This window comes from Malania oleifera, chromosome 9 (assembly GCF_029873635.1).
Source record: "Malania oleifera isolate guangnan ecotype guangnan chromosome 9, ASM2987363v1, whole genome shotgun sequence".
NCBI classification, from domain to species: domain Eukaryota; kingdom Viridiplantae; phylum Streptophyta; class Magnoliopsida; order Santalales; family Ximeniaceae; genus Malania; species Malania oleifera.
The window spans coordinates 82,059,238-82,081,345 of NC_080425.1; the positions used below are offsets into that span (position 1 = coordinate 82,059,238).

Sequence of the window (22,108 nt, forward strand, 5' to 3'; positions counted from 1 at the left end):
ATAATTATCCGTTTTCTAAACGAGTCAAATATGATTTTTCATTTTCATATCCGCCCCCTTAGCGGGTCGGGTCGGGTTTATCTGACTGATATCTGTCAACCCGCTTACAATATTAACCCAGGAAAGCCCAACAAGCTACAACCCAAACCCTTTAACCCAGTCAGCCCAGTGAGCCCACTGCCCAAGTGCCCACACGCCCCGCTCAGCGCCTCACTGCTTCAGCCCCTCCCACTCCCAAGTCCCAGTCCAGCCCGCTGGCCCCTATTCAATTTGAGCCCTAGCTGGCTAGCCCCTAGCTGCCTCTCTGCCTCAGCCAATCTCTTTGTTGTGCTGCCCTCTTCAATTCTTTAGCGTGACGAGCCGTGAGCGTCTCTATTCAGACTTCAAAGAGCCAACACGAGAGGAGAGAGTGAGAGACGGAGACCCTTTGCCTTCGGCCTTCAGTTCTGGCCTTCATGAACCAACAGGAGCTTTTGCTACAAAAACAGAATACCCTTCGGCCTTCGTAAATATTCTTCTTCTTCTTTAGTTCTTCTACAGATCTAATAAATCTGTCATTCGGTTCTAGCATGACATTGGTATGTTCATGCTTCAGATATCTTCTGTTTCAATAAAAAATTTAACATCCTTTTTTTGTATTACCTGTAAGATTGGAATTGCAGAGTTCGTCTTAGACTTTTAGGTTTGGTGTTCAATTGATGCAATATATTGTATTTGGTGAGTGTTCTAATGAGTGAACTTTGTGGTTTATTGCCTTATGCTTGGTTGCTGAGGAAAGTGAAAAATGAATTCAGATTATAAAATTTTTTTTTTTTCGTAAACTATTTGCTACCCAGGAAAGCAAAATCATCCACTCTGGGCTATTGTAGGCCTAGTTCTCTTTGGGTGTATTTGTTTGGCAAGATTGGACTGGTGTATAGATTGGATATAGTTTATGACAGTTATTTGTTAGGTGTTTGACTTGCCATATATAAGTTGCAGGATAATGGGGCGTGGATCTTTTGCCCACCAAACATGGTTAAGTGAGCTCAGCCAAGCATGCCCTACCTTTATTTTAAGAGAAGTTGTGGTTTATATATTTTTTTTTTTATGACGAACTAGATGATTGTAAATTTTTTTCTTTCTCTTAAAATATATTTCAGGATTCTTAAAGTTGAAAATCTGAAAGAAAATTGTTAATAATGTGAAGATTAAAATGAAAATATTTAATCCCATTTCTTAATTTTTTTGCAGTGCATTATAAGGATTCGGAAAAAAAAATGTCTCAATCAATAGCGAATTCAATTGATCAAAATGATGAAATGAGTGAAGAAGAAGTTCAGTTGCCAGATTCATCGACCATAGAACCCACAAATGAAACAACTCCACTTGTAAAAAGAGTTAAGGAAAAAACATCTAGTATTTGGACAGATTTTGAGTTGATTGAAAGTGGAGATAAACAATATGTCCAATTTTAGTATTGTCCTAAGAAATATCTCTACCATAGTAAGAACTCTGAGACATCAAACTTACATTGTCATATAAAAAATGTATGGGAAAGAAAAAAAAATGATCTAAAACAAAAGCTAATGAGTCAAGGTGATGGAAAGTTGTCTTTGCATACACGAAAACTTGATCAAGCTATACAACGTAGGAAGTTGGCAATGGCAATTGTGAGACACAATTTTCCCTTTTCTTTTGTTGAGTATGAAGGAATTCATGAATGGACTTTAAAATTAAATCTAGAGACAAAATTTATGACAAGAAATACTACAAAAGCTGATGTTATGAGGGTTTTTTTCAAGGAAAAAGAGCACATTCGTGAACTTCTGTTGAATAATTCTAGTAGAATTTCTCTTACTTCGGACTTATGAACTTCATTAAATACTGATATATATTTATGTTTAACTACACATTTTGTGGATAAAAATTGGAAGCTGCAGAAGAAAGTGTTGAGTTTTTCAAGCATGCCTCCTCCACACACTAGTCTAGCACTTAGTAACAAAGTCATGGATTTATTGGTGAATTGGGGTATAGATAAGAAGCTATTTTTCATAACATTGGACAATGCTACATCTGTAGAATTTTTGAAATCTAATTTGAACTTGAAAAATGTTTTGGTAAGGGAAGGAAAGTTTTTTCATGTTCGTTGTTGCACTCACATATTAAATCTCATTGTCCAAGATGGCCTAAAATTATCTCATTTGGCCGTGGATAAAATACGAGATTATGTCAAATATGTGAAGCATTCACAACATCAAAAGTTTAGATTTCATGAATGTTGTGAAAAGGTGAGAGTGCCCCGTGTGAGAAGATTTCACCAAGATTGTCCTACTAGGTGGAATTATACTTATATGATGCTTGAAAGTGGTTTGTACTATAGAGATGCTATTTGCCAATTCAAGTTTAGTGAGGAGAATTTTAAGTTTTACCCAAACGATGATCAATGGAAGGAAATTGAGAAAATTGCTAGTTTCTTGAAAGTTTTTTATGACTTGACAAATCTTTTTTTTGGGACATCTTATCCAACTTCAAATTTATACTTTCAAGGAGTATGGAAGGTACAAGTAACTTTACTTAATGCGACATTGGGTGATAATGTCTTTTTAAGGAATGTAGCTAGTCAAATGCAAGGAAAATTTGACAAATACTGGCCAAATTATAGTAAAATTTTGGCAATGACTGTTATTCTGGATCATCGTTTCAAGATACAATTTCTATCTTTTTGTTTAAAAGAAATGCAACCAATGTCTTGAAAAGATCAAGTAAACAACATTTAGCGTGAGATGCATTCACTTTTTTATAAGTATATGAAGCACCACTCCCCTTCGACTTCTAAGAAAATACCTTCCTTTGAAGCAACTACTAGTCATGATCGTGGTCATATGACACCTATTGCAACATCAATTGATGTGACACTAAAAGTAAGAGGTTTTTTTAAGTACAAATTTTATTTTACTTTTATTATACATTTATAAAATTTTTATATTTCTATTGTTATATACATGTTTTTAGGGTTTTAAAACTTTTGCTAAGAAGATGACGAAATGTTTTTTAGAGAGCGGATGGTAGATTGTGATAAAGAATTGGAGATTTTGGACTTTTTGAGGAGTCATGAATATAGGTATCTGATTCTTTCTCGAATGGCAAGAGATATCTTATCAATTCCAATATCAACTGTTGCATCGGAATCAACATTTAGTATTGGAGAAAAAGTGATAAATATGTCACGTAGTTCTCTTACGCCTGATAATGCTGAAACTATCATTTTAACTCGTGATTGGCTGTATAGTCGAGGAGGTATGCTTATTTAATTATATTTCTATGTTATTTTAATTACTATGTATTATGCAATATTTATTTATTTATTAATCTTTAGAATTTTGAATGCGGTTGAAGATTTTGTAAATAAGGAAGAACTTGTTGAAGATATTGCTCAAGCTAAAAGAGCAGATCGTGCCTCATGTAGTGTATCATCTTGCTCTATTTGACTTTATTTGAATATTACTACACTAGCGCAGGCTGCGTTACTTCACTAGCACATGCTGTGCAGCTAGTGCTTCCATTTGCCTTTAAAAATTAAATAGGCAATAAATTAGTTTTAACTTGTAGTGTATAATAAATTATTTGTAATTTTTTTTTCCAATTTGATGACTTGTAACTTTTGAGATGCTAATTAATAAGTTCAATTTATGTTATTCAATTTATAACTTAAATTATATTTTGAATTCTTTCATGATAGGCACACGAGAAGAAAAAGATGAAAGCTTTGATGTCACAAATGAAAGCATTTCAATTAATTCAAGGCATTCAAATAATTTTGAAGTTATTTGAATAATGGATTGAGATTTTTTTTAATTTGTTGATAATTTTATTTTGAGCGATTCACACGATTTGAAAATAATTGTATTTAAAGAAACTCACATGCTTTAAAAACAATTATAATATTCAAATCTTAAACTCACATAAGTCACACGATTTGAGTTTCTATTTTGAATTGAATTGGAATTAATTTATTATATTTTATTGCTTGTAATTTTACTTGCATGAATTAGAAATTGTTAATTAGTATAAATGATTGAATGATTGATATAGTTACTAAAAAAGTTAATAACAAAATAATTACAAGTTATCGTATACAATTTAAATTATTATGACAAAAAATATATTACTAATAAAATTATTTTTGAGAATGGCAAATTATCCTCCCATCCGCTATGAATTATCCAACTCGAAACCGCCTAATCCGCAACTTAAACGAGTCGAATATGAATTATGATTTTTTCACCTGATAATCCACCTTATCCGCCACGGATAAACCGACCCAATCCACTTTGTCAGGTCTAGGGCTAACCATTCAAATGCACAAAATAGAAACTCTCCACCTTAACTAACATTATAACAAAAATTTTCAAATCCTTGAAATCAGAATGATCAACATTAAACCAAAAGACTTCGAGCACCAAAATTCACAATATGCATCCTTTTTCAGAAATCCTAGCACAATTCAACCACAAACTCTTTCCAATATCTCAAGCCCATCCAACAACTTTATATAGAAGATTCTAAAATAACACCATCTTAGCGTAGATCTAAAATCAAAACAAAAAACACAGCCTAAGAACGGTGCAATTCATGATCCATTAGACCCAAACTCAAAATCCATTTCAACTCACACCCAGATCAGGAAACCTGAATGAAGCGCCAAAAGGAGGAATCATCATGGCATAGAAGTGTTGATTGAAGCAAGGGGGGTGGGAACGGCAGAGAAGAAACAAGTGCGGGAAATTCACTGTGGAAATGGCAGAACTAGAGATAAATGCGAGCATGCATGTTGGGGTGCAAGGAAGATGTGTGGACTCGTGCAGATGGCTTTCTCGGGGAACCTTATACGACATCAATGGGCTAAGCCCACCCCCACCCAATGTTGCACCATAAAAACTAGGGATCGTATCTGCTGAGCCGAACAAACCTTAATGAACAAAACTCTGGTTTCTTGAAGTAACAGTTCATTTAGAACCTTTTCCCTATGGTTGAGGGATTCTACAAATAACAAGAATCATCAAGAAATGACAATGACAAACCACCCTAAAATGACAAAATCGGCCATTACAACGTAGGTGCAGATATATTTGAGACCATCTCTATCTCAGCAATACATTGAGCATGTTAAGTAAACCACCAGAGATCAACAAAGCTCCAGCAGGCAAACGCATTCAATGTGAGGAGTATGAGGGAACATGTCCACTGGCTGTAGGCTTCTCAATTTGTAACATCCTTCTATATTTTTCTCCATCTGCAAAAAAATTAGAAACTCAGATGACTGGAAATGAATGAAATAAGCCAGCAGGAATCAATCAATACATACCATGCCATGACAGAGGTAATCAAGATCACGGGCACAAGTAGCAGGATTGCACGATACATAAATAATACGTGAGGCTTTAAGCTTCAGCAGAAACTTAATCAAATTCATGTGCATGCCCGGTCGGTTTGGGTCTGAAACATAGGTCACATGTAAAAAAAAAAGGTAAACATGCTAAATCCACTGCATTTCCTAACACAAGGTTCATTACTCTGAATAAGATACCATCAACAAAAATCCTTTAAATGTTTCAAGTGACTGCTTTTACAATGCATAAAAAACTGCAGACTGAAAATACAACACAGAACTTACTAATACTAATAAAAATTAAAAAAGAAAACAAGGGACAAAGCATAACCAAAACTAATTCAAGGAAGACCCTTAAGATTTTAGTGTAATTATGAGCTAAGAAAATACACTCACTCTGAGTTTGAGAGAGGTCTTGAATTTGGATTTGTATAAAATATAATACAAAATTATATTGAGTTTTATTCAAATCCACACAAATCCAAGGCCAAAATGCAAAATCCATCCTCCCAAACCCAGTGTCAATAATCATTAGACAGAACATTATACCTCCTATCGGACAATAAAAAGGCAATATTAGCAGCTTCACCTAAAAAAATTGATATTGTATTCACAAAACATCCAACAAGAAGATACCTGAAATGACAATGTCAGGCTTAGGAAAATCACCGCCAAAATTTTCACCAATTTTGTTAAGATCCCCTTGGACAAATGTGGCATTGCAGATACCATTCAACTTGGCATTCCGACGAGCATCTGAGATAGCTTGAGCAACTACTTCATAGCCGTATACATGCCTAACTCTGATAAACAAAATGTTCAGAGGGAAGTGGGAACAACCTCAGAAAGGCAAACATTTCATCTGCGGAGCCAAATGAGCTAGAGAGATTTACTTTCTGGCAAGGGTCAGGCCAATGGTGCCAGTTCCACAAAACAAGTCAAGAACAATTTCTGAGCCATCCCCCTTGAGACCAGCACAATCTTCTATAAGTTTATATAATACCTCCGCCTGAAGAGTGTCAAGTCTTTGCATTTACTGTCACGAATAGCATCCATAAACAAAAGCCTAAAAGGGAAAACTTCAAGAAATGGAAGTTAGAAAGCAATCATGGTGTGGCAGTCATGCAATTTTATCATTCAGCATACCTGATGTGTATTTGTCTGGAAGAAAGAGTTGGCTGAAATTTGGAATTTAAGCCCCTTTAAGATCTCTGTGATGGTGGATTTGCCATATAGAGTGTATTCCTCTTCCCCAACAGATGTGTTACCAACCGAAGTATTAACATTGTTTACAATGCTTACCTATCAATTGTCAAGAAATAGCTTAGCAAAAAAAGGGAAATAATTGTGTGAAATGACCACCCAAAGATAATTCAAGAAATTTTTTCTTTTTCTTTTCCAGCATAATGAAAAATGTTTTATTGAAATAGCATATCAAAGAAGGCAGATTTGGCATCCAGACTCATAAGACAACTCATCAAGTCAATAGATGTAAGGAGTTCCATAAAAATAAAATAAGCACCACTCTTCGGAGTTTGGAGTCTATTAAAAAAATACAGCAAGAAGATTTTAAGTGAATTTAAAGAAAGTTGGTGGTGGAATCAAGATGTCCAACAAGCCGTAAAGAAGAAAATAATTTTGCATAGAACATGGCAAAAATATAGAAATACAGAGAACTTAGAAAATTATAAAGAGGTAAGAAAAGATCAAAAAAGGCTATTAGTAAAGCTAAAAATAGAGCAGAGAAAAGGCTTTTTAAGGTTGATGAAATTTGAAAAAGGGTCTTTTACATGAGCAAAGACAAGGCCCCTGGCCCAGATGGCTTTTTGATGGCATTCTTTCAAGATAATGAGTGTTGGAAGTTGACATCCTAAACTTTTTTGAAGAACTCCATCATAAGGGTGTGGTGAATACTAGTGCGAACTCCACATTTATCACCCTTATCCCCAAAAAGGAGAGACCTACAAGCATGAGGGACTTCAAACAGATAAGCTTTGTTACTAGCCTGTATAAATCCTATCAAAAGTCCTTGCTAATAGACTTAGACTAGTCTTGAGGGACACTATGACCTTGGCGCAGTCCGCTTTTATCCATGATAAACAAATCCTAGATGCAGTGTTGGCGGCCAATGAGGTGATAAGAGGACGTGGTACAAAGGAGGTTCTCTTTAAATGTGGATTTCAAGAGAGCTTTTGATAGGGTCAACTGAGGTTTCTTAGACAAGGTGCTTAACCAAAAAGGCTTTGGGGATCAGTGGAGAATGTGGTTCAAGGGTTGTCTTAGTTCAACCCATCTGTCTGTCATTGTGAATGGTCAACCTATAGAGTAGTTCAGAGCTTCTCAAGGTCTTAGACAAGGGGATCCACTCTCCCCATTCCAGTTCACCCCAGTTGTTGACACTGTAAAAGCTTGATATACATTATTGGCCCACAACCTAATAACTTAAGCTTTTAGGTAAAGTGGTAATCTAACATGGTATCAGAGCTAGTTACCAGGAGGTTCTGGGTTCTAGTCTTATTGCCCGCATTTATTGTGTGGTGTTTAAAAAAAATTGTGGTATTCCCTATCATGGATGTTATTTATCGTGTGTTTATCTCTCCACGTGCTGTCGGGCTGCATGTGCAGGGGAGTGTTAAAGTTTGATATACATTGTTGACCCACAACCTAATAGCTTAAGTTTTTAGGTAAAGTAACAATCTAAGAGACACTTTAAGTAGGATGCTTCCCTGCACTCAGGCCTGGGGGCAATTAAAAGCCTAATTTGTAGGGAGGAAGGAAGTGGAGATATCACGCCTCCAGTTTGCTGATGATACCCTGCTCTTCCTTGAGGAAAGATCAGAAATTTTCAAGCAATCCATTTTGTTGCCTAAAATCCTTGAGCAGATCGCAGACTTAAAATTCAACCTGTCAAAGAGTGATATAGTTAGCATCAACACGGGGGAGAGGGAGCTTCAGAAATTTAAATTGATTGTAGGTCGTGACTCCCTTCCGTGGCCCCTAACCTATCTCAGCCTGCCCCAGGGGGGGAGCAAACTCTAAAGCTTTTTGGGACCCTTTGCTCAATAAGGTCACTAGGAGATTGGAGAGTTGGCAGAGAGCATATTTCTCTCTTGGGGACCAAGCCACTCTCATTACTGCCTCACTCTCTAACATCCCTATTTATTATCTCTCCTTGTTTAGAATTCCCTCAAATGTAACCAAATAATTAGAGGTGTTGATGTGAGATGCCTTTCGTCAGGTTCTAAGGAGAGTAGGAGAGACCATTTAATCAGCTGGGGTGTGGTTCACAGACCTAAGTCAGAGGAAAGTCAGGGCATTAGGAACTTTGTATCCAAAAACATATCCCTTACAGGCAAATGGTTTTGAAGGTTCCGTATGGAAGTTGACTCCTTATGGCATAAGGTGATTAAGTGCAAGTATGGGATCAAACGAAATGTGTTGGAGACAAGAAGCAGTGCATCACTGGAAATTTATGTCCAGGCAGCTAATCAGTTCTTTCCACTTATCCAGTTCAAATAGGGTAATGGCAAAGAAGTTTGTTTCTAGGAGGATGTGTGAGTGAGGGAGCCTTCGTTGGAGCTTAAGGTTCTTTTGTTTATTTAAGCTTTCATTACAACATAAAGCTCCCATCAGTTCCTCAATTTCTTCTTTTGCGTGTGTGTTTGATTTCCATTCTTTAGGAACTTCAATGAAGGAGAGGTCGATAAACTCACTATCTTTCTTTCTTTGTTGGATCAGCATAATCCATCTATAGTGGGAATGAGAGACTCTGGGAGGGTGATTCTTCGAGTATAAATATTTTCTCTCACCTTTTAACACCCCACCCCCACCCCAAAAAAAAAAAAAAATCCTTTACCTTTTTCCATGCCATATTCTTTGGAGGGCTAAGATGCCAGGGGAGATTCGGGCTCTTTCCTGGATCACGATCCTAAGAAGGATTAACACACATGATTTGCTTAAGAGTTGAATGGTCTATAAGGCTCTCACTCCTAATATGTGTATTATGTGTGTGAAAGCAACGAAATGAATACCTGTCTCTTTTGTGCATTGCAGAGTGGCATCACAGCTTTGAAACACCCTTCTTCATTGGCGGGAAAGGGTTGTTGCCATGAGAAAGGTGGGAGAGCTGCTTTTGGTTGACTTCAGGGGTTTTGGAAAGAAATGAAATGGTAGAGCTCTTTGGAGTGCGGTTGTTTTCATCATTTTTTAGACCTTGTAGATTGAGAGGAATGCTAGGATTTTTAAACGTCATTCGCACTGCACACAGCTTTTATGGGATAGAGCAAATTTCCTCACTTCCTTTTGGGTGCATTCCTTATGTTTCTTTTGGGGGCAACTAAGAAACAACATATCCAAAATGTAAAAGTTGCTGAAATGAGAATAATATGGTGGATGAGTGGTATATCATTAAAAGATAAATTAAGAAATGAACAAATCCATGGTAAGTTAGGCATCACACCTATAGACAATATGATAAGGGAGGGGCGAGTCGAAATGGTTTGGGGCAAACACAATATAGGCCAAATAGTACACTAGTGAGGAGGAGTGAATGAGTCATTAGTTACTATTAGTGACAATAGAAAAGATAGGGATAGACCTAAAATAACTTGGAACTGAGAGTAAGAATTCAATAGCCCTTAAATTGTCAAAGGAGAAAGACCACTTTTGGTGGGATATTATTGTTTCTAAATATGGGCTTGAGCATAATGATTGGGCAACACATAATAGAAGGCGGCCCTATGGAGTGGGAGTTTGGAATTCATTAGGAAAGGCTCAGATGTTTTTTTCCAATTTGTGCCATTTCAAGTGGGAAATGTGGCCAATGTTTACTTTTGACATGATGTGTGGCATGAGAACAGTAATCTTAGAGTCGTCTTTCCTTCCATCTACAGCTTGGCTTGTGACAAAAATGCCCTTATCAATCATCATCTCCAAATCATTGATCAAGAACTTTTTTGGAATATTCCTTTTACCAGGAATGTGGCAGATTGGGAATTTCATGCAATCTCTGACTTTTATACAATTCTCTATAAATTTCATTACCAAAACATCCCCAACAAACCAAAATGGACAGTGGACAAAAATGGTGTTTTCATTGTTAAATCTTACTACAAAAAGCTCTCATCATTGGGAGCATATTGCAACAACTCCCCTTGGATTCACATTTCGAGGATGGATGCCCCCGCAAAGGCTGCCTTTTTTGTTTGGGAGTCCGTACATGGAAATATTTTAACCATTGACAATCTGCAGAAAAAGGGCTTGCAGTCGCAAGTGGGTGTTTTCTCTGTATGTCTGATGCAGAATCAATCTACCACATTCTTCTACACTGCCCCTGGACAAGGAACTTGTGGAATTTGTTTCTATCATTGACTAGACAGCAGCGGGTTACAGCAAATTCAGTTGGAGGGGAGATTTGGGCTTGTAAAGGCATCAGAGCCATCAAGGAGATTAAACCTCATCCCTCTTGCCATCTTTTTGAGTGCTTGGAAAGAAAGAAATAAGAGAGCCTTCAAAGATTCAACTACTCCACTTCCAACTTGCAAAGATCATGGACTGCTGCCATCTCCAGCAGGCTTAGTGGGAAAATTGTTAATGATCATAATATACTTGATGTTTTTGACACTCCACAGAGTGGTTGATGTTTTGCATCACAGGTTGGCACCCCCCTTGATACCTTGCTCATATAATTTTCTCTGTACTGATATTAAAAAAGAAAATCATCAGAGGAAATTGCCCATGATTGTGTAAATTGGAGGAAAAAGATTCATGTAGCCCCACCTAGTGGGGCTTCAAGCTTGGTTGTTGTTGTTGTTAACATTTTTAATAAACTCATTGCAACGTAGAAGATGAACTAGAAAGATCTAGGACATAAGGATTCCAATCCAAACAAAGCTAACAACCTAAAATTTAATTAATTTTGTTTTGACTAAAATTTACTCATTACCAACTAACACAAATCTGGAGATGCAGAAGAAAGAATGTAGAAAAGGATGAGAGAAATTAGGAGAGCTAGTTCAACCTTCGGTAGCATCCACTATGAATGGTCAAGTCTGATTGAGATCAAGTCTAATTCTACTTTTCTTCAGGGACTTTTTGTTGGTTTTGTTTTTCTTGAGTTTAAATAATTAGGTTAAAGATATATTAAAGATTTTACATTTGCTTAAGATGGGCTGTACTAATGGCTAATGCTTCTTTTATCAGTACGATTCAATTATGTCTAGTATTAAAAAGTCTTGTTTGAAAAGCTTGTTTTAAATTTTTCCATCTTTAGTCCAACTAAATTAGGGGAGCACTACCTTTCAATTTCAAAAGCCCATTAAGGATCCCAAGTCCTAAACCTCTTTAAACAAGTCTTTGAGCATTTTAAATCGATAAATTAAAAAAACATGGATGCACACACTTTTTCTCGTCTTGCAAATCTGAATCATAAGTTTTATAACCCTAATTATCCACCAACATTTGAGCCATTTTGCGCAGCAACATTGCATACTCACTTAAATGCTGTCCATACTGCCCATTTCCCAAAATTCTCACACTTTATACATTCAATCATATTCTTATCAAAATCCCCTTCAAATACTAACCTATTACAACTCTGTCCCATATGTAACACTCTTGCTTCTCAACCACCACTATAAGCCAGATGTAGGAGAGCACTATGAGCTTTCTTCATGTTGACCAATCATTAATGCAGTTCATTAAAGCTAGAAAATATCTCACAGCCTCATGGTTTGTAAGGGCAGGAAATAGAGAGTAGGGCTTGCAGGTGGAATAAAATTAAAATTGGATTTGATTTGAAGAAATTACTATGGAAATTAAGATATCATTTGGTTTGACTTTTTAAAGTACTTCTCCTGTTATTGAATGCAAAAACTGAATTGATTTTTGCTTTCAAAAGATACAAAAGAACTTTGAAAAACCAAACCAAATGATACTTTATCCAAGAATATAAGTAGCTAGATATTCAAGACAGCAAAGCCAGACATTGAGCTGCTAGGTTAAGGTTGGAGGACGATTAGGTTTACGGACAATAAGGATATAGGTTTGAAAGATTAAGAAGAACAATTAACTGTGTCATTTATTTATCAAAAATCAGGAAAATAAATGCTGTTGGGTGGGTTTTAAGTGCAAACAGATGTGCTGTAAATTGATCTGGAGAGGAAGAGGAACAAGAAGAAGACGAAGAACAAGAAGACGACAAAGAACAAGAATGTTTTCTCAGTCTCATCACTTGAGCATCACACCTAGGTTTAGAGTTGCATATCAAAACCCTCAAGGCATGCCCAAAACACCTTGAGGCTCAATCTAAAATACCAAATCCCGAAAAGGCCAACACATTACACAATAAGGCTTACGGATTTGTACAACAGGCACTGGCATGCCTTTTGCACCTTTTTACCTTAGGCTTGCGCATTTTGGGTGTGTGATTCTCAAGTAAGACTTGGCTAAAAAATATTAACTCCATGTTTATATAAAAGGAATGTCATAATATGAGTTGACATCTAAAACTCTTGAACCTCAACCTTTCCAAAACATTTGAGTTTTATCTCAAATATTGAAAAATAATTTGAATTTTGTAATGTTATAGCTATCTCTTGTCACGATTTACGTATTGAATTTAAGTTAGCAGTTTTTTTTTAATGGCCAACAAGTAGCTTGCAAATTATATTTGATTTTTTTTTTCACATTATATTTGTGAGTTTCTTAAATTTTTTCTTTATTTTTAAAATATGTAATTTATTTACATATTTTTATCTAAAAATAAAATCTCAAAAGGATTATGTCCCAACGCCTTAAGGCTTACACCTCACCTCTTAAAGGTTAGAGTGCCTTGCCTTGCGCCTTTGCCTTTTAAAACATATATATATATATATATAGATAAAGCAGCAAAAGAATACTTTGTCTTTGGCGCAATGGTATTCGTCATGTGACCTAAAGGTCATGGGTCAGAGATGTGGAAACAGCCTCTTGAAAAAATGCAAGGTAAGGCTGCATACTGTAGAACATAGACCCATCATGGTCCGCCCCTTCCCCAAACCCCACATATAGAGGAGCCTTGTGCACCAGGCTGCCCTTTTTTTTTCTTTACCATTAAAGAATTCTCGTACAGGCTCTATCACACAGGTAAGCCTAAATATTCTTAAAGACAAGACATGAGAAAAAACCATCAGTGGCAGTTCCATTAAAATGGGAACCACAGAACTATAGAAGTGCAATGCCACAACTGAGACAGCAGGGAGACAATTTAGACTTGGGTGAAACACTGAAACTACAGTGCTGCAATGTGGTGAAATTGAAAACTTGAGGAGAAAATCAAGACATGGGTGAAAATATAGGGAAGAAAAGTGCAATTGGGCCAAAGAAAATAAATGCATAATATGAGAAGAGTAAGAAAAGCATAGATGTTTGCAAAGGTACACACAATCACATGCATGATTCTGGCTCCTACACAAGGAGCAAAAATGATAATCAGAAGATGAAGATCCTTAAACATATCCATATAGACCTTGAGGGCTTTGCCAAAAAAACTAGTACTTTCGTTTCCAAATTTATAAGGTGGAGTTCCTAATGTATCATCATACATAGCAACTAAAGCATAAGATGCAATATGCAGAAAGTAAAGCCAATTTGCGAGGCAGTTGAACAGCTCATAAAACAAAAAAGAAAATAAGAGAAATAAAATAAAAGCAAAAGCAAAAGCAAAAGACCATGTTTTCCAAATTGTCACAAAAGATCAAACCCATAAGTGGCAGTACCCAGTAACACACATTTTTTTCCCCAGAGACAAACATCTGCATCATTTTGACTAAAATGTTCTAAGAAAGTTTAGGTTAGTAGCTGACATTCAACACCAATCAATTTTATAGTTCCTCAACATTTTTTTTCAGATAATAACACAAGCCTACTAAAAAGAAAACAATATTACAGTGAAATGAGGATAAGAAATCCTCAATAAAAAAGCACAAACAAAGGAAGAAAACTAAAAAAGTTACTTTAATCCATGCCCACAAAGCTAATAACTTTTTGTTATGCCCACAAAGCTGGAGCTCATCAAAACTCTATATTGCACAGATCAAAACAATAAGGACAGAATGCCCAATATTCACCTGGCAGCTTACTTTTGTTTATTGGTAAAATCTGTACCTTAGGTCTCCCTTACCCCACCCAAACCTTAACCATCTGAACCAGGGTTCAAAATTTGACTTATTTGAGAAGTGTGGGGAAACACCAGAGTTTAATCTAAATTTTAATTCTGAACGCAAACTAGAATATGATAGAACAAACCACTTCAGGAATAGCAGAGATTTTCTCAACAAGGGGCTTCAGCAGCTCTGGCTTGTATGATGAAGTCACAAAATTAACCATAAGTTCAGGTAAACCAGTCTTGACATCCCTGACATAAAAGCATAATTACCATATGTGTTCCAGTAGATATCTATGAACTTAGCTGTTTACAAATACACAAAGGAAGGGGCAAGAAAACATTCCCTTTAAAAATTCGAAGGTTCTACAAAAAAATTAATGCTGAAATAACTATATGCCCAAAAGAGGCACAGCGAAGATAAAAAAACTAAAGCATGCTTGGATATTGGGGGTCACATGTTCTTGCTTCCTTTTTTTGGATCAGCAAAAGAAAATAGTATTGGTCAGGAGATGCTTAGATAGGCATCCATAAAGTACAAACTAAACAAACTCAAATATTAATCAATGATCCATCACCAAAAATAAATATAAACTGTTAACAAATTTTACATAATCCATAAAAATAGAAATAAAAGACCTTTGTACCAAGAGTAGGGAGTTTTGAGAAATCTCCCCTCAAGGCTGGGAATGATAATTCTTCACCTTCAAAAGCTCTTTGAAGGCAAAAACACACATTCTTGTTTCTTCATTTCTCTTTCCCCTTTCCCTTTTTAATTTCTCCAACCCCCCACCCCAATCTGAAAACTAAAATAAAATGACTCACAGAGGATGCATATTTTTGCATGCAATTTGCATCTCTTCTGCATGCAACCATGCAGGTATTGTGGAAAGGTAATTAATAACTAAAGCTAACAATGATCATACAGGAACAAACAGAATTTGGGTTACCTGCCAGTTCTTAGCATTAGATGTTTAAGAAAACCAATGTGACTGTGAACGTCATATGGGGAAAGACCTAATTCAGGATCTCTCCAAAAATCTTGAATAGCTGCAAGAACCTACAAATCAGAAATGCAATCAAATATGCATGAAAGGAACAAACTCCTCTGATAAAATGGAATATACTAACAATATCTGCTGAAAAATAGAACTGTAAAGATTACAATACATGATAAAACAAGTCAACACAGAGGATCAATTGAATAAACACCACATAGAAGTAGGATAACAATCCAAATAAAGTACTAGAAATTCATAAAACTCCCTACACCCATTGAACCAACCTCTAGATAACATAAGCACTTAGGTTAATTATAAAGTTTTGATCTTTGCAAACTGCATGATTGGCAATCACGATGTATCACAGTTCATCTTGAGACACCAAATCTTTTACAGCAACCAATTTTGGCTTAGAAGTTATAACAAACTTCTGTGAAATTTTTAAAAGCTTTCACATTTGCCAAGATAGAATACCGACGTGGGACAAACTGTCTATTGGCAATAAAGAAGAACTTTCCAAGTTTTGCTAACAAGTGATTTATTTCCATCTCCGCTGTGTGTGTGTGTGTTGACAGGTAAACCCCGTGATAGGGGGGGAGGGGGGGAAGATACATATCTACAAGGTATTCATAGTTGATTACATCACTTCTAGACTGATCTAATATAACTGCTTCTTTCCTAAGATGCCCCCTTTTTTGGATTATATGAATAGGATGTTATTTTTAAAAAATTTAAATTCTTGGGTCATTGGACTGCCTCATGAAACAGGGGCTATCCTCATACAAAGATAAGCTAGAACTAAGAATTCTCTAATTTCATTGGTACATTATAAGTTAATTGTCACATTTAAAGATTATGCAGTTGCTGAAGTACATTTCCCAGTTCCCGCCATAAAATAGTTGGATGTCCAGAGGCCAGATTTAGATAATTACTGCATACCACATTGGCCTGGTCGCTCTGTAATAAGCACTTGTTCACATTCAGAACTTTATCAAAAAAACCAGGAGCATGCAACCCCAATGCGTAGCCACTATGACCATATTGTTTCTCATGCAACAATTCTCTAGCCACCCATTTTTGAGTAGCAAAAGAGAATTCCATCTGCATAAACAAGAAATACAAAGGAATTAAATTCTTTATCTTCCTTCAAACAGTTATGCAAGAATCAGTTTGAATAAGTGAAGGGAAAAAAATCAATTTGGAGAGATATTTAAGGTGTCAAAACTAAGCCCAGCTTTACAAACTACACAGCAATTAGGATTCATATTTAAACAGAACAACAGAGTCAACTGTTCACATGTCCAGAGATCCAACACATATATTGCTATTAGTTAGATCAAAAATGTAAATTGATTACATAGATGTGATGTTAGGATCCCCAAATGATATTAAAAAGAGTACGTAAACTGAAAACATGATGTATTTGAACAGATGCAAGAAAAACACACTATTTATTTCATATTTCAACAGAGGTACTTTCCCTGTCATACTACCGCATTATCCAGTTCGCAGTTTTTGATGTTCCATTATATATACTTCTACAGTGTACTGTATAGAAACATCACTTGCTTACATGGATGTTATCTAAGTTGTTTCCATAAACTACCAGGGAGATGATTGTGTCACCAGCATGCAGTTAAACAAGTAGATGAGGAACTTAATTTGGGTAATTCACCAGCCTTTTGGTAGCAAGCATGCTATGCCACCACATTATTGATGCTGGGCATGGACTGCATGGTCAAAGCATCACATGCATGATATAACAAACAGAAGTGCTCCCATAAGAAGATGCTTCTGCTGAAATGCTCTCAAAATCATTTTCTTCAGTGACTGTTAAAAACAAATTACTTGCTAAACTTGTGAAGTGTAATCCTTGTTTCACATGTGATCTTTTAACTTTATATTCACAGATATTGTAGGTAAAGGTTAAGTTTAAGGGACAAATGAAATTACTTGTTATTGTGATACCAGATAACCAACTCCCGAGAAAAACAAAAGTTATTTTCATGATGAAAGAGCTTCTTTTTTGTCACATAATATGAAATAACTAAAATAACAAGTTCACAATTCAATATTTTTAGTCTTGAAAAAAGCATATTATAATTTTTCCTTTTAGCAATTTATTTATGAACTATAATGATGAACATACAGCAACGGCATAACCTACCTTTTACCATGACACCATATGAAGAAGCATGGATTTCAGGCATCAAATTCAGATATGGGCAGATTTCTTAACACAATTTTATATTGCATTGTGTCCAAATCTACAAAGAGTCTTCAAGTCTAAGATTTAAACTCCAAGATCTTTTCATTTCACTAAGGATAATACAATAGTATTTTTCTTGCAGCTGAAGCAAGAAGAAAAAATCTTTATTTTTTTTTCGTTCTCACACTAGACAGACCAATGCAACAAGTAGAGCTACTTCACTTCTCTGAGCTGACCTTATTTCTATAATTGAATTGGATGTCACAAGGAACGATGGGCTTCATGATGCTAGAGAATTCTGGGTCTTTATCAGAAAACTTGCCGACGTGTACCACCAGCTCAAAAACTTGTTGTTCTTTAGCCCTAAGCTGGGCATTATACAACAAGTTCTGAGTCTTACAACCTCCACAATGTAAAGCATGTACACAAGGGGCATCCACTAAGTCCAAATGAGGAGATATAGTCTTCACTTTTGTTGCCTGTCCAATTAACAAAACCGAATCAATAAAGCGGGTCATTAAAAATGTTATAGTATTCACATATCTGTGGTTCAAATCCCTTTACATGTGGAGTGTGAGGAAATTTCAGTAAGGGAAAAGAAAATATACAAATTTCATTTTTCAGCATATGGAAAACCAGACGCATCAACATAACCTCACAGTGCTGTAAACTTTATCAACCTAACACAGTTTCCACCGCCTTATAAGAACAGCAATAAACCAAAAAATCAACACTTAATTTTAGGTGCAAGGAATAAATTTATCCAAGAATGTGCCGATTAGTAAGAATTAGTTTAGGATTTATTTATTTTCACCGTCGGGGCATTTATTTTAGAAGGAATTAAATTTTGAAAAAAAAATTGATAGCATAATTTTTGGAAAAAAAAAACTCCCGCAAAGAAGCAAACGAATTTAAGCTCAATACCAAAACTATGAACGTCCAAATTCCTCCACTTTCTCGACAAACAAACAGAGCATAGGTCCATAAAACTATGTTGAGTCAATGGGTGAGAAGCAAAAACATAACAATGGCGGGGTAGGATGAACCTCGGCATAATTGTTCTTCCTGCGAGTAATGCGACCGATGAAGCGTTCACCGGGGAGTGCACGATCACACATGACAACGAAGCCAGTGTCGGCGACCTTGCAGACACCCTTGCCCTTAAAAGCTAGGGTTTCGCAGACCAGTTCAAGGGTCTGGCCTCTCTTCGGGAAGTAGGGCTGAGAACTGGACTTGGAAGTGTTGGGCTGAGATTCTGAGTCCTCCATGGAAGAAGAAGAAGAAGGCAAGGGAGAGAATGCGGCAACTGAAGAAAAGGAAGAAAAAGAAAGTGGCGGAGTGCCGGGGCTTCGAAGCCATGGACGACAGTTCATCCATCGGAGGCTGCTATGATTTATGGCAGCAACAGCCATTTGAGTGGTGGCTCTGCCTCTGGGGTAGCTTCTGGTCACTGGAGGCAAGGCCAGCAACCACAGAAGACCGGGGGAAGACAAACTCCAGACACGAAATGTTGAGGAGAACGCATTTGGCATCTTGAATTTGAATTTGGATAGTATTAAATAATTTTTAACATAATTTTATATTATATTTTATTTAAATATAATATAAATTTATTTAAGATTTCTTTAACACATAGTTATGTAAGTGATTTTCAAATAAAAATGAAAATTATTTTTAAAAATATTAAAAATTAGATATGAGATCTTGTCATAATCTTTTATTAAATGTGTACAAACAAAATTTATAAGTTGGTGTAAAATTAAAAGAAGCAAATGAGGGCGAACTCGTACCCCATAATTTTTTCTTTTAAAATGCAAACATGAAGTGTAGCGCTACAACTTAACTCGGCGAAAAAAAAAAAATTTAAATATAGTTTGGTATTATTTGTAGTTTATAGTTTCTATTTTTATTTATTTTAGGGTGAAAACACGCTATAATAAAGTGTTTATTCATATTACTAGTTTTTCATTTTTGTTATTTATTTTTATGTTAACTAAAAATTATGTTTTTTAATTATTTCAATTTCCAATTAGTATAATAATAATTTATTGTGTACACAAATTTTAATTAAAATTAAAATTGTTACTGCCTAAAAATCAAACGACTTTTACGAATCGTTTCTTGATCACAACCACCTTAAAAGAAAAAAATAAGAATGGTTTGAATGACTTTGGGTCTACCCCGGGAATTACTCTGATACCTAAGTAAGAGACTAATGACTAAGAGGTTTTGAATTGTAACAGTAGAAATAGTGAGTATGAGTGAGATGGTTGCTCTTATGATTTCTTTTTATAGTGGTGGAGGCAAACCCTCCTTCAACTTGAAATTCATAAGGTACCTTTATGTCCAAGGGGTTACAAGCAACTCATGGACGGTCATATAAGCTATAAATTGCAATCTCTGTAATCGCATTAAGGATTATTGATTGTGTAGTGGGAGTTATGCGAGACATCAATAGTAGCTCTCTTGTAATCGTACCATTGAGTTTAGGGGAGTTATAAGTAACTTAAGGGAGGTTATGCAATACACCAATAGTAACTCTCTTATAACCGTACCATTAAGATTAGGAGAGTTACAATTAACTTAAGGATAGCTATGTGAGACATCAAATGTTGCTCTTATAGTTGTCCAACCTATAAGTGTTCCTATCAATTTTGAGTGTATCAGTTACCCCTCAAATATTTGAAGCCAGTTTTCGAGAGTAATACTACGAACTAGTTCCTTAAATAACCAATAAAGGCCAATTCCAATTAATTTCGGCCCCATCCGAGTAGGTAGACCCTCCAGCCGAGGTTTATTTGATAATCAATTCAATTCGAGCCGGTTTCAATTCTTAATCGGCCCAATCTAAGCCAATGATTCTAGCCCCCAACTTTTTCCAAGCCAAGGCTACCATAATAATATGCTCAATTTGAGCTGGTTTCGCTTACAATTGGCTCAATTTGAGTTAGTTTCTCCCTGAATTGAATCAGTCCAAGCTAATTAGTGTTTTTACCTTATATGTTTTATACCTCTCTTCGATTTGAGCAAGATGCTTTGCAATTTCTTAGATTAAACTTTATCTGCCTCTTGAGTTGTGCTCATCATTTCAGGTTGATATTCGGGCCTCATGAGTTGTTGGGACAGTTTTTTGGGCCTTATGAGTCGTGCTCATCAACTGAGCCAGTTTTCGAGCTTCATGAGCTATGTCCTCCATCCTTTTATGAAATGCAAGGAATTTACTTCTCGTCACGCTGTAATTGTCACCTGGTACAGAATGTATGGATTTGGGTGATTAGTCATCCATTGTCGGTTCTAACTTTGAATTGTGTGATGTAGCCATGATCAAAGATCAGAAAAACCTTTCAAAAGAATTCCCACAAACGGCGCAAACTATTGCTACCTAAAAGTCGAACGACCTTCACAAAACGTTCTTTGATCACGACGACTTGAAAAGAAACAAATAAGAATGACTTAGAGGATATGGTGTGTACCTCAGGGGATCACTCCGATGCCTAAATAAGAGACTAAAGACTGAGAGGTTTTGTATTGCAACAGTAGAATGAGTGAGATGGTTATCTACTCCTAGGATCCCTTTTTTTAGTGGTGGAGGTAAACTGTACCGACCCAGAAAATATTCATATTCAAATATTTAAGAGAGAGTAAATGAAAACAAAAACAGAAAGAGGCAGTAGGTTTCGTTGACGACATCGCATTTTGGAGACAATAATGATAATAATAATTTCAAGGAATTGTCAGAACTTGTCGACGAATACAGGGCTTCGTCGACAAGTACGTAAGGAAATTCGTCAACGAATACAGGGCCTCGTCGACGAGAAAATACCGAGAGGGGGTATGGAGCAGCCTGAATTTCGTTGACGAATACAGGGACTCATCGACGAATTTAATGAAAGACTCGTCGATGAGGTGACGTGTCTCATCGACGAATCTGGCAGTATAAATTTTTGAAAATAGGGATTTTTATCCATTTACCAACGCCTCTCTCTCTCTCTCTCTCTCTCTCTCTACGAATCCTCTCCCTTCTCTCTTCGATTCCAGCTCCACTAGTCGCCGGATCGACGATCTGAAGCTACCACGAGTCTCCTGGCTGAGTTCTCTACAAGTCTGCCGGAGCGGATCGTCGGGAAAACAAAGTTGGATTTCATCCCAAATTCAGGGTAAGACCTTTTAGCCTATTTTTGGCTTTATGGTAGTTATAAGAAATGATGTAGGCGACGAAATACTAATGTTTTGTTTTAGGGGATTGTGTTTTCAAGATGTTAAGTTAGGAATCCTGCGGGTATAGAGCCAGAATTGTATAGGGGCTTTTTAAAGTTAAGGTAAGGGAAATATGCTATGCTAGGAGTTTTAGTAAAATTAACAGCGATTTTATAAATGTATGTTTA

The 22,108-nt window shown here is 36.1% G+C and overlaps 1 protein-coding gene across 1 annotated transcript; it reads right to left on the reverse strand.

Moving 5' to 3' along the window:
* Nucleotides 1-4,506: 4,506 nt before the first annotated feature.
* LOC131164032 (uncharacterized) lies at nucleotides 4,507-19,268 on the reverse strand. Its single transcript, XM_058120948.1, has 10 exons — nucleotides 18,770-19,268; nucleotides 17,960-18,202; nucleotides 16,454-16,615; nucleotides 15,464-15,573; nucleotides 14,657-14,765; nucleotides 6,518-6,673; nucleotides 6,265-6,380; nucleotides 6,008-6,174; nucleotides 5,348-5,478; nucleotides 4,507-5,275 (listed from the first exon to the last, which is right to left on the reverse strand). Exons 1-10 carry the CDS (start codon nucleotides 19,253-19,255, stop codon nucleotides 5,168-5,170), a joined length of 1,788 nt encoding a protein of 595 aa, XP_057976931.1. The 5' UTR covers nucleotides 19,256-19,268; the 3' UTR covers nucleotides 4,507-5,167.
* Between the last annotated feature and the right edge of the window lie 2,840 nt (nucleotides 19,269-22,108).

Excerpts from the sequence above, each read along its gene's own strand:
- LOC131164032 (XM_058120948.1), bottom strand. The coding sequence starts at position 19,255 with ATGCCAAATGCGTTCTCCTCAACATTTCGTGTCTGGAGTTTGTCTTCC. Across the intron at positions 18,203-18,769 it reads GGAAGAACAATTATGCCGAG|GCAACAAAAGTGAAGACTAT; the intron begins GTTCATCCTACC and ends TTAATTGGACAG. Across the intron at positions 5,479-6,007 it reads GCCTGACATTGTCATTTCAG|ACCCAAACCGACCGGGCATG; the intron begins GTATCTTCTTGT and ends CCTATGTTTCAG.